This window comes from Aquarana catesbeiana, linkage group LG01, assembly GCF_042186555.1.
Source record: "Aquarana catesbeiana isolate 2022-GZ linkage group LG01, ASM4218655v1, whole genome shotgun sequence".
NCBI lineage: Eukaryota > Metazoa > Chordata > Amphibia > Anura > Ranidae > Aquarana > Aquarana catesbeiana.
Window position 1 is genome coordinate 519,760,085 of NC_133324.1, and position 13,873 is coordinate 519,773,957.

Sequence of the window (13,873 nt, forward strand, 5' to 3'; positions counted from 1 at the left end):
GTTTCGATCAATGGGATAATAACCTTAAAAAACAGTGTGCTGTATAATTTTAGTTAATATGTAAAGTTTAAAATAAAAGGCAATTTTTTCTTAAATATCTATATGCAGTGGTAAATATATATAACCAGTTATATGGTTAGGGAGCAAAATCTCTCATTTAAAAGCAAGTGAAATTTTCAAACGACATTCTTTCAGTGAATGAACAAAGGTTTTTTGTAATGAATATTGTCGTCCGAACATTGATACGTTTATGGCCAGCATAAGGCTTGGTTCACACCTATGCAGTTTGCTTTTGATCCGTTTCTGCAGTGCTTTTTGCTGTGCGTTTTTTGCCCAGAGATTTTGCTGCGATATGCATTTTTTTATGCTTTTTTTTTTTTTTTTTTTTTTTTTTGGCCAATTTGTTGTTGGGCAGATTAAAAAACGCAAATTGCGGCAACAATGCACTACATGCTTTTCTGCACCTTCTCCATTGAAGTCTCTTCAACCAAAAAAACACAGTTTGCGTTGAAAAATGTCCTTAAACCCTGTCCAAATACGCAACGGCTGAAAAAAGCATATATGTGAATGTGTCTCGTAGGAAACCACGTTAAATTAACTGTAGTGCATTTCTGCAAAAAGCACCAAAAAAAAAAAAAAAAAAAAAAAAAAAGTATAGGTGTAAACCAGACCTAAGACGTTCAGCAGCAGCAGCAGTATGCTTTTTTTTTTTTGTTTGTATCATCTGTCATAATGGCGTTAAAACTAAAATTAGCCCTTTTTTATAGTACAAAAAAGAGCAGATAATCTCTACTGTAAGGCCCCTTTCACACTGGGGCGGGAAGTGCGTCGGCGGTAAAGAGCCGCTATTATTAGCTTTACCGTCGTTTTAGCGGCGGTATTCGGCCACTAGTGGGGTGGTTTTACCCCCCGCTAGCAGCCGAGATAGGGTTAAAAACCACCGCAAAGTGCCTCTGCAGAGGCGCTTTGCCGGCTGTATAGCCGCGCTGCCCATTGATTTCAATGGGCAGGAGTGGTGAAGGAGCGGTGTATACACTGTTTCAGATGCTGAAGGCAGGGGGACCCCAGAAGAGAAGAATCAGGACTTCTCTTCTGCAAAACCATTACAGAGCAGGAAAGTATAACATGTTAAAAAAAAAAAAAAAAATCACTTTAACCACTTCATTACCTGGCTATATTAATATGACGTCTGCAGGGGGGGGACGTCATATTAATGGGCGTGCATCATATGACGTCCTGGGCTTCCCGACCGGACCCGGTGCGCGTGCCCGGCGGCCACGATGTCCACCGGGCACCTGCGATTGCCCGTGAACACAGCAGGACCGTGGATCTGTGTGCGTAAACACACAGATCCACGTCTTGTCAGGTGAGAGGAGACCGATCATGTGTTCTCAATACAGAGGAACACCGATCGATCTGCTCCCCTTTGTGAGTCCCCTCTCCCTACAGTTAGAATCACTCCCTAGGAAACATAACCCCTCGATCACCTCCTAGTGTTAACCCCTTCCCTGCCAGTCACATTTACACAGTAATTGGTGCAATTTTATAGCACTGATCGCTGTATAAATGTGAATGGTCCCAAAAATATGTCAAAAGTGTCCGATATGTCCGTCGCAATGTCAGTCATAAAAAAAAAAAAAAAAAATCGTAGATCGCCACCATTACTAGTAAAAAAACAAATAAAAATGCCATGAATCTATCCCATATGTTATAGACGCTATAACGTTTGCGCAAACCAATCAATATACACTTACTGCGATTTTTTTTTTTTTTTTCAAAAAATATGTAGAAGAATACATATCAGCCTAAACTGAGGAAAAAAATTGTTTTTTAAAAATTGGGACATTTATTATAGCAAAAAGTAAAAAAAATTGTGTTTTTTCTTTTCAAAATTGTCGCTCTTCTTTTGTTTATAGCGCAAAAAATAAAAAATGCAGAGGTGATCAAATACCACCAAAAAAAAGCTCTATTTGTGGGGAAAAAAAAAAAATAAAAATTTCATTTGGGTACAGTATAGCATGACCATGCAATTGTCATTCAAAGTGCGACAGCGCTGAAAACTAAATATTGGTCTGGGCAGGAAGGGGATGAAAATGCCCTGTATTGAAGCGGTTAAAGACTGTGTGCAGGGAAGATTCCCTGCACACAGTCTTTAAAGTGATATATATATTTTTTTTAACAGCAAACATGTTATACTTTCCTGCTCTGTAATGGTTTTGCATAGAGCAGCCCTGATTCTTCTCTTCTGGGGTCCCCCACCAATGCTTCTGGGTCCTCCTGCCTTCAGAGTGCCCCAATAGCAAGCTGCAAAGTATAGGTATAGAGTGCCCCTATAGCAAGGTAATAAAAACGTCTGCCTTTAGAACCACTCGCTTCCTGCCCAGGACTACAAGTCCCAAAAGCATTGGTCCTCACACAGTCACATGTTCTCAGGCACTTACTGCTGTATGGACAGTGTGCTGCACTGTTTTTCCTGATATGTAAACAAATAATGCATTCTGTATGTTGACAATAATTTAGTTGTTTCGGCCCTACTCTCAGGCCAGGTTCACACTGGTACGACTGTGGATCCGACTTTGCCCTGCGACTTGAAGTCCGACATCCGTCCGACTTCAAAGAACAGGGATCTGACTTTGAACCCGACAATATCGGGCACTTTGTGTCCGGTATAAATCTTCTTAGGGGAAACTCCACACCAATTAAAAAAAAAAAAAAGCATGGGTTCCCCCCTCCAAGACCATACCAGGTCCTTCGGTCTGGCATGGATTTTAAGGGTAACCCCACCAGAAAAAATGGCGTGTGGTCCGCCCAAAATCCATACCAGACCCTTATCCGAGCACGCAGGTCAGGAAAGGGGGTGAGGACAAGCGAGCGCCCCCCTCCTCCTGAACCGTACCAGGCCGCTTGCCCTCATCATGGGGGTTGAGTGCTTTAGGGCAGGGGGGCCTTGCGCCCCCCCCCCCCCCAACGCACCTTGTCCTCATGTTGATGAGGTCGGGGGGCTTATCGGAATCTGGTAGCCTGCTTTAACAAAGGGGGCCCCCTGATCCCGGCCCCCCACCCTGAATGAGCATTGGGTACTTTGTACCCCTACCCATCCACCTAAAAAAAAAAAAAAAAAAAAAAAAGAGAGAGAGAGAAAAGTGTCAAAAATAAAACGCAGTACACCGATTTTTAGAGTAATTTATTAAGGCAGCTCTGGCGTCGCTTCCGATGTCTTCTGCCTCTGCCGGTTCTTTTCCCCTCTCTGGGTCATCTCCGCTGATGTCTTCTAGCCCTCTCCGGTTCTCCTCCCTCTGTCCGCTGTCTTCTGCCTCTGCCAGGTCTTGTCCGCTGTCTTCTCACTCTTTTGCCGGGTCTTCTCCGCTGTCTTCTCCCTCTGTTCTTCTTCCGATATTCACAAAACACTCTCTCCCGATCCAATGCTGGGTGCGCCATTACTTATATTGGCATGAGGCGGGGTCATCGGGTGACGTCACCCAGAAGCCTGACCCCTTATGATGTCACCGCCCAGGGCATGATGGGGCGGTGACATAAGGGGCGGGGCTTCCCGGTGACGTCACCCGGTGATTCCACCCCATGCCAATATAAGTAGTGGCGCACCCAGCATTAGAGCGGGAGAACGCATCGAGTCAACATCGGAAGAAGAACAGTGGGAGAAGACAGCGGAAGAGACCTGACAGAGGGAGAAGAACAGACGAGATTTGACTTCAGTGATATTCAATGGGCTGAGGTAGGATCAAAGTTGGACCAAAGTAGTGCAGGGAGCATTTTCAAAATAGGATCAACTTGTGTCGGACTAGTTAAGATGGCTCTCATAGGGAAACATTGATTTTCACACGTCATAAGACATGAGCTCCCAATAGCAGTTACAGTAGGTGAGGTTGAAAAAAGACACAAGTCCATCAAGTCCAACCTATGTGTATGACTATATGTCAGTATTACATTGTATATCCCGGTATGTTGCGGTCCTTCAGGTGCTTATCTAATAGTTTTTTGAAACTATCGATGCTCTCTGCTGAGACCACCGCCTGTGGAAGGAAATTCCACATCCTTGCCGCACTTGCAGTAAAGAAGCCTCTACGCAGTTTAAGGTTAAACCTCTGTTCTTCTGTTCTTCTAATTTTTAATGAGTGGCCACGTGCCTTATAAAACTCCCTCCCACAAAAAAGTTTTATCCCTATTGTGGGGTCACCAATACGGTATTTGTAAGTTAAAATCGTATCCCCTCTCAAATTGCGTCTCTTCTCCAGAAAGAATAAGTTTAGTGCTCACAACCTTTCTTCATAACTAATATCCTCCAGACCCTTTACTAGCTTAGTTGCCCTTCTTCGTACTCTCTCCATTTCCAGTACATCCTTCCTGAGGTCTGGTGCCCAAAACTGGACAGCATACTCCAGGTGAGGCCGGACCAGAGTCTTGTAGAGTGGAAGAATTATCGTTTTATCTCTGGAGTTATTCCCCTTTTTAATGCATGCCAATATTCTGTTTGCTTTGTTAGCAGCAGCTTGGCATTGCATGCCATTGCTGAGCCTATCATCTACTAGGTCCCCCAGGTCCTTTTCCATCCTAGATTTCCCCAGAGGTTCTGCCCCCCCCGGTGTATAGAGTGCATTCATATTTTTGCCACCCGAATGCATTATTTTACGTTTTTCTACATTAACCACATGCCAACCAGCCGCCGCAGTTGTACTGCGGCAGAATGGCACAGCTGGGCCACTAGGGGGCGCGTGCTCGCCCCCTGAGCCGATGCGAGTGCCCGGCGGTCCGATCACCGCCGGGCTCCCGCGATAGCTTGGGGCACACGGAGAACCAGCATCTGTGTGTGTGTAAACACAGTTTCCGGTTCTCTGAGGGGAGAACTGACAGATCCTCTGTTCATACAGAGTATGAACAGACAATCTGTTAGTTTCCCTGCACAGTCCGCATGCCCCTTCAGTCCCTAGGACACACATTAACTTCTTAACTTCCCCCTAGTGTTAACCCCTTCACTGCCAGTGACATTTTTACAGTAATCAATGCATTTTTAATCACACTGATCGCTGTATTAATGCCAATGGTCCCAAAAATGTGTCAAAATTGTCCGTGTCCGCCATAATGTCGCTGTCACGATAAAAATCGCTGATCGCCGCCATTACCAGTAAAAAAAAAAAAACGTTATTAATAAAAATGCCATAAAACTATCTCCTATTTTGTAGACGCTATAACTTTTGCACAAACAAATCAATATACACTTATTGTGATTATTTATTTTTTTTACCAAAAATATATAGGAGAATACGTATCGGCCTAAACTGAGGAAAAAAAATGTTTTTTTTAATATATTTTTTGGGGATATTATAGCAAAAAGTAAAAAATAATGCGTTTTTTTTTTTTTCAAAATTGTCGCTCCCTTTTTTTTTGTTTATAGCGCAAAAAATAAAAACCGCAGAGGTGATCAAATACCACCAAAAGAAAGCTCTATTTGTGGGGAAAAAGGACATCGATTTTGTTTGGAAGCCACGTCGCACTACCGCGCAATTGTCATTTTAATCGACACAGTGCTAAATCGCAAAAAGTGCTCTGGTCTTTGGCCAGCCAAATGATCCGGGGCTGAAGCGGTTAAACCTCATTTGCCATGTAGTTGCCCACCCCAATCATTTGTTCAGATCTTTTTGCAAGGTTTCCACATCCTGCGGAGAAGTTATTGCTTTGCGTAGCTTAGTATCGTCCGCAAATACAGAGATTGAACCCCATCCTCCAGGTCGTTTGTGAACAAATGAAATGGGATTGGTCCCAGCACAGAACCCTGGGGGACCCCACTACCCACCCCTCACCATTTATCACCATCCTCTGAACTCGTCCCTGTAGCCAGTTTTCAATCCATGTACTCGCCCTATGGTCCATGCCAACGTACCTTACTTTGTACAGTAAACATTCATGGGGAACTGTGTCAAATGTCGAAGCGTTTGTCGTACCAGTGTCCTCAAACTAAATTCTACTGTTTACCTTTTTCACTATGGGACTATTATAGGGATAGCAGAGCTCAATGGCTATGCAACCTTTCCTGCCCACGTGCATTTTAGCTAAAACCATCTTCCAGTCTGCAGTTGACCACCAGTTTAAAGGCATTTAGGAAATGATACTCCTGTATTCTGCATGTCTGTTTTTTGAGCCAATGAGGAGAGCGGGGACAGGGCCGAGCCACGGCTCTGTGTGTCTTATGGATGCATAGAGCAGCAGCTCGGGAGCCAGCAAATGGCTTTCTCTGTGGGCACTGTTTAAGGGGGAAGGAGCCAAGAGCGCTGGCGGGGGACCCGAAAAGAAGAGGATCAGAGCTGCTCTGTGCAAAACCACTGCACAGAGCAGTTAAGTATAACATGTTTGTTTAAAAAAAAAACACCCAGGGGCCTAGCATTTTCAGTCAAGAAATTGCATACTTTATTTTTTAATTACAGGTATCCTTTAATGTAATGCATAATTTAAATGTAAATATCAGATTAAGAAATGCATAAGTGCTTTTGAGTGAAATGTAAAGATTCACACTTTTATCTCATAAAAATTTTATTTTTAAATAATTTTGTTATTTTTGTGTACTTTGTTGTCACTTTTTAATTCAGACTTTGTTTTCTTCTTTACATTTCCACTGTGGTATCTAGGTTTGTACAGGAAATCTCCTTGCCATTCTCAATAGTCACTACCAGGATCTGACCTGTCTCATGTTCACAGATGACGGCAGCCATTTTGTGTCTGGTGCAAAGGATAGCCTAGTTCTGGTGTGGAACCTTTTCACGTAAGAGATTTGGGGTTTTGTTCATATGAGAGTTTTGAAAGGTCTGCTCAACATATAGACATATATAATTTGCTTTTGACTGATGAGTGTGAGGAATGTCAAAATAGATCTGTAGTGCAGATATATGTAATGAGGTTAGGTTCCTGATGGATAGTTAGGTGGAAAAGGGGTTGCCAAAAATAAAAATTCTAAACACATTGTGATCCAAAGTCAGGTGACAACTTTGCCAATGGGAAAGCATCTAACAAAAATCTGTGTATAAAATGACATGCAGTCCAGTCCTTAGATGGGCTACTACAAAGAACCCTACTTCGTGAACCACTTGGTGATCATGTTGATGTTCAAGCCTCTGTCTTAACCACTTGCCACCCAAGCCAATTCTGGCATTTCTCCTACATGTAAAAATCATAATTTGTTTTGATAGAAAATTACACAGAACCCTCAAACATAATAAATATATATAATATCTCAGAGACCCTAGTGAATAAAATGGTGGTCGTTGCCATTTTTTTATGTCACGCTATATTTGCACAGCAATTCTTCAAACATGATTTTTGTATTTTTTGGGGGGGAAGCACTTTCATTTAAAAAAAAAAAAAAAAAAAAAAAACCCCAATATTTACCCAAAATTTTTTTGTATAATGTGAAAGATGATGTTACATCGAGTAAATAGATACCAAACTTGTCACGCTTTAAAATTGCGCACACTTGCGGAATGGCGCCAAGCTACAGTACAGTACAGCTACATTTACTGGTTACCAGTTTAGAGTTGCAGAGGATTACATCTGCCAGTGCTGGAAGTGACTTTTACAGTGTAGGGAATCCCCAACTGAAAAAAAAAAGTTATCTGGATAATGCCTGTAGCTGCAAGCATCAATCATCCAGATATCCCCACTCAAAGTAAATAACATCATATGACGTCTACCCAGGGGAAGTGGTTAAGAAGAACTGATTACCACGGATGAAGTCTCTGCCATTCATATTCAACATTGTGGCTATTCTCAGGTTTGGTAAAGACCACCTTGATCTTCCACAACACTAATGGAGCAATGTTCTAAGGACTGAAGGGACAAACGTTCAACCTACTGGTAAATGCATATAGCATTATGTTTGTAGAAAGCATAACACTGTGCGCAAGCACCTCTTCCAGATTGTATAAAGTTGTAGGCCTCCTGTACTCTCTTGGGGGCCTAAACAGTTGGGAAGCTTAACACTTGGAGCCAGTGAATTTCTTCTGGTTAAATTTCCATTCACTTTCTGTCCTGAAGATGCAATAGAAAGTGAGACAATCTCTACAAAGTGAGGGAAGTTACCATTATAAGCAGATGTCACCAGAACAGCACCCACATTGAAAAAATACCCTTTTAACTCTTGTTTGCTAAAAACATAAAAATTTTGGATCACTTTCTGTTTTGTTGACAAGTCATAGAACAAATGCGGAGCATGAATCTACAAAGTAGGGTCAGAGACATCAATAACAGAGTATCATGGGAACTAATCCTGGCACACTATATTCAAAACCTAAAGAATAAGTTCACCTTAAAAAAAATAAATGCACTTTTTTTTTACCTGCAAAAATGTGTGCATTTACTCATTTTCTTCTTCTTTTTTATTTTTTTTATTTAGGAGCCTGGAAAGCATTGCACCAGTGATCATCAGATCACTGATGCCATAAGGGTACCCTGCAGACTGTCAGTGTAAGCCGTCTGCTCGTACACCCCGAACGGGCAAGCAGATACCCTGACGGGAAGAATCAAACTACAACAGCGCCGTGGCAGATCATTGAACTACAAGCCAACAGTTGCAAAGGCTGTCGGTGGTTGTAGTTCATTCTTTGACAGGGCTCTGCGAATGAATGACATGACTGGGTGGCAGAGCCCCACACAGCTGCATTCTTTTAAAAAAATGACAGCTGGTACTGGGGAACTTCTCCCCGTACTGCTGTCACAGTGAAAGCTCGGATTGCTGAGCTGCTGCAGGTGCGGGAACATGTTACATCTTCCACCCTAAAACCGGGTGGAAGATTTAACGTTTTTCAAAGCTGAACTTATCCTTTAAAAAATGTCTATACATACACTTTATTTCTAAATTAAATCTAGCCTGAAATTCTGTGGTTATGTAACTGCCAAACAAAATAACGAACACAATGATTGTATCTAACAAGATTGTCAATAGTTCCTGGTTTATCTCAAACTAATAAATATTAAAATTCTCTTATTCAGTGTATTGCAGGCTGAAGGGTCTCGAGGGCCTGAACCCAGACATATGTGGACCCAACACACATTGCCCATCACAGATGTACAGTGTGGTTCTGGAGGCCCTCAAGCTCGGGCGGTTACTTCGTCTTTGGACCAGACTGTTAAGGTAATTGTAGTCATATAGACTACGTTTCTGACTAACTCCGGATATTAAGTTGCTGATTGAGGAAAGAACACAAACTCGCCTGTTAAGTGAGCTGCTTGTTTCCTCAACAGTCTTGTTCAAGCTGTATTACTTTCACTGCATTGTAGAAAAGTATGTGGTAGAAACCCGTGTATGACAAGGGCAGACACCTAGCTTTACAAGTTTCAGGAAAACTGTTGCCTTTTTAAAGTGGTATTAAACCCAAAACCAGAAAATTCAATATATTACAGCTTACCAATCATTAGATGTGATTGTTGCATTTTTTTTTTTTTTTTATCCCCATTTCTACCTGGTGATCTGGCCAGTAACACGCCTCCTGTATTAAAATACCCCCACTCTGACAATGCTGCTGTCCGAGGGCGTCCCTGTGCTCATTCATCCAATTTGGGGGGAGGGGAGTGTTGGCTGTACTAGCAGATTTAAATACACTAACAAATTGAATACAAATTCCAGCTAATACTTTAGATAAAGGTTTTACATATAAAACACCCAGCCAGTTTAACCACTTGCCGACCAGCCGCCGTCATTATACTGTGGCAGATCAGCACGAACCGTCGTAGCTATACATCGGTCCCTTTAAGTGGGATAGCAGGCGCGCCCTGCCGGAGGCGGGGGTGCCAATGCTTGTGACTAGCTGTCGCGATGACCACCGGCCACGAGCGATCACGGGCAGGAGAAGCAGAACAGGGACGTCTGTGTAAACGCACACATCCCAGTTCTCTGAGGAGAGAGAGATTGTGAGTTCCTCATCTCCTATAGTGAGATGATCAAATAGCACCAAAAGAAAGCTCTATTTGTGGGGAAAAAAAGAATGTAAATTTTGTTTGGGTACAGCGTCGCGCGACTGTGCAATTGTCCGCTAAAATGACACAGTACTGAATCGCAAAAAGTGGTCATTGAGCAGCCAATTCTTCCGGTGCTGAAGTGGTTAAAGTGGTTTCTCTCATCGCTGTAACTGATACATCTGAAGGACCGCTTATTCTGTTGAAAAACAGACTTGATCACCAGATGAAAATACAAGAAAGCCTAAAAAAGAAAACAAATGCAGCTACCGCAAGAATTGGTAAGCTGCAATATGTTTGCTTTTGGGTTTAATACTGCTTCAAATGCTTGCTGAATGTGATGTTCTTTAAAATAGCACTTTGAAAGCTATGATTAAACAAGGGCTTATATGATTACAGCCTTTTTTCTAATAGCATGAACTGAAGGAATCGTGGTGCGTGACAAAATAAATTCTTTAGTGGTCAAGTTGAAAATCCATTTTATTTGTGAGCATGGCTTGTTGTTCTAATAGGAGTCCTGGACACATTCAATTAGCTAAGATACAATTAGTGACTAAGCTTTAAATCCCCTGTTAATGGAAGCTCCTTTTGCTTGGCTCCTTAAGGCGTCTAGCTCGTAGATGGGACTGTGACATCATTTGTCCTGACATTAAAGTAATTTCTAAAGAACAGTAATTTGCTTTATCACACCAAACTAACAACTAGGATATCATTGCACAGGACTGTATACATAAAACAATGCAGTTCATTTTTTTTGCTCTGTCAGGCTTAATGTTATATTATGGTAAGACCAGTAAATCTTTATTGTCCATATATTCTGATATGGTATTTTTAACAATACAACACAGTTAAAAAAAAAAAACAAAAAAAAACAATATAGGAGGTAATGCTGACATCGTATTAAGACCTAACACACACGTGTGTGTCTCATAGGGGAGATGTTCCTTTACTTCCTGTCCTATACCCAGGTAATGAGAGGAAATCCCTTCAAAGTGATCAAGCACCAGGGTGTCACCAGAACTAATGTCCCCATTAAAAGATTTCCCCTCTATTCTTGTTCTGGTGTCAACCCAAAATTTGGGGATTTTCTTTCACTTTCGATAGGGTGAATCTCCTGAACGGGGTCACGGGAAGCAATAATAACTGATAGGTGTTCTAATCCATTTCCACTCTATCCAAAATAATAAAAAAAAAAGTTTAATTCTAAAACGCGGTAATGCAAAAGTGAAAAAAAAAAACATTTAATTGCAAAGTCATGTTCATTCTCTTATTCTTTATTTTTCATAGTCTAGCTAATGCCTTGGAACATTAGCTACTGATTGTTTGCATTGCCAGAACGTGCCAGATTTTCACTCTAGCAGGCTTCGCTTAGGTTGCCCATAGACAGATATAAGTTGACAGTTATCCATTCTAACCAGTTGTTCACCAACTTTGATAAAGTTGGTGAACTATCAACTTTGATAAAGCGCAGGAGCGTGAAACATGTAAGTCACGGTCGCCACGGCTACTTTGAGCTTGCGATCCACCTAGCTTCCTGGTACTCCTCGTTTCCAGCCCTGACCCTGCCTCCCGGCTTCCGGATTCAGTGCCCGCCATCCAGAGCGCCGTCCAGCACGCCAGGTTCCAGCCAGCCTGATCAGCTAGCTTGACCAAGGTCGTTCAGAGGCGCGATCTACAATACACCTCCTGGATCACAGCGAGTCTGATATCCGGAATACAGCCACTAAGTGCACCTTAGAGGGCAGTGTCTCTCATCTCTATTTTTCTCCCTGCACATTGAGCCATTGGGTCTGACAATTAGGATCGGAGCTTGGAGCACACTTGCTGACATTAACCCCTTGTCATCTGGAAGTCATGGTGGTATCGTATATACTAATTTTCGGATTACTTCAACCATGATAATGAGTTGTGCTTATGAAGTCTAATAATTTTATCATCTCATTTTTTCATTGACAGTATTTTTTAATTTCAAATCTCAGCTTGCATCCAATAAATGAACTTTTATTGATTATACTATCAGCAATAGTTCTTTACTACTGGTCCCATTGAGCGCTGCATTTTTGTTTATTTTTGTTGTCTACTTTTCTTCCAGAAGTTTGCAGCTGCCCTGGTGTCCAGCTATTCCTTGCATAATTGTTATGAAATGGCAAAAGTTTCTAATGACTGCCAGTTTTAGCGCTTCAGAACTCTTTTTGTTTTCTGTAAACTGTAGACCTCAACCTGCTGGGTTCATGTGGAAAATATAAAATCTTAATATGCAATATTACATAATTACTGCCTAGAATGAAACAGTGTAGATTTTTAAACTTTAGCCCTCCAGATAATATAAAGAATGAAACTTGGCGTTAAAAGAAAAAAATAATATATATATACTCTTTAAGTCACTGCGTTTCCTACTGGAAATGTTTACATTTCTCATTAATTGTACAGCTATGGAATGCTAGCATGAATACAACATTGTTATGGCTATTTCAGCCACTTGACCTCCTGGAAGGTTTTACCCCCTTCATGACCAGGGCATTGTTTGCTATTCAGCACTGTGCTACTTTAACCACTTCAGCCCCGGAGGATTTACCCCTTTCCTGACAAGCCCTTTTTTGCGATATGGCACTGCGTCGCTTTAACTGACAATTGCGCGGTCGTGCGACGTTGCACCCTAACAAAATTGATGTCCTTTTTTTTTCCCCCCACAAATAGTGCCTTCTTTTGGTGGTATTTGATCACCTCTGCGGATTTTATTTTTTGCGCTATAAACAAAAAGAGCAAACATTTTGAAAAAAAAGCAATATTTTTTTACTTTTTGCTATAATAAATATACCAATAAAACAAATTTCTTCCTCAGTTTAGGCCGATATGTATTCTACATATTTTTGGTAAAAAAAAAAAATCGCAATAAGTGTATATTGGTTTGTGCAAAAGTTATCTTGTCTACCAAATAGGGGATTTATGGCTTTTTTTTTTTTTTATCGTGACTGCGACATTGCGGCAGACAGATCGGACACTGTTGACACTATTTTGGGACCATTGGCATTTATACAGCAATCAGTGCTATAAAAATGCACCGATTACTGTGTAAATGTTACTGGCAGGGAAGGGGTTAAACACTAGGGGGCGATCAAGGGTTTAAGTGTATTCCCTGGGCGTGTTCTAACTGTAGGGGGGGTGGGCTAACTAGAACATGACAGAGATCACTGCTCCCGATCACTGGGAGCAGTAGATCCCTGTCGTATTGCTAGGCAGAACAGGGAATGCCTTGTTTACATAGGCATTTCCCTCATTCTGCCTCTCCGTATCATGATCGCGGGCCAACGGCAGACATGGAGTCCGCAGGACCCACGGACACGCTCGTGCCGTCGGCGGCGTGCCCGCTAGCCACCAATGACGCAGCGACGTACGTGTACGTTGTTTTGCACACCTGTGCCACTTCACTGACGTATATTGGCGTGAGCCGGTTGGTAAGTGGTTAACTCGCAATTGCACAGTCAAGCAACACTGTACGCAAATTAAATTTATTTAAAAAAAATAATTCACACAAATAAATACAGAAAATTTTGAAAAATAGAAACCCATTTTCCTTAGTTTCTGTTAGATTATTTGTATGCAAAATTTAATTTCTTCATAAAGTTAGGCCAAAATGTAGTCTGTTATATTTCTTTGGTAAAAATGACCCAAATCGGTGTGTATTATTTAATTTGTGTGAAAGTTATAGTATATTAGTATATATTATATTAGTCCTACAAAATATGGTATGTATGTTTGAAAATTGATCAGTCCTGATGTACTGACTGCCTATCATTTCTTGAGGCCATAAAATGGCAGGACAGTACAAATACCCCCTTTTTGAAAAGTACAGTCCAAGGTATTTAGTAAGAGACATGGTGAGTTTTTTGTACAATGTTTTTGAAAATGAAGTCAA

The 13,873-nt window shown here is 41.5% G+C and overlaps 1 protein-coding gene across 1 annotated transcript in view; it reads left to right on the forward strand.

Annotated features, from left to right (window-relative positions):
• The window catches only part of WDR18 (WD repeat domain 18), a 61,896-nt gene that overhangs the window by 12,062 nt on the left and 35,961 nt on the right, over window positions 1–13,873 (forward strand). The window contains exons 3-4 of the mRNA XM_073594096.1: window positions 6,639–6,772; window positions 8,995–9,136. Coding sequence (XP_073450197.1) covers window positions 6,639–6,772; window positions 8,995–9,136 — 276 coding nt within the window. The remainder of the gene's footprint in view (window positions 1–6,638; window positions 6,773–8,994; window positions 9,137–13,873) is intronic.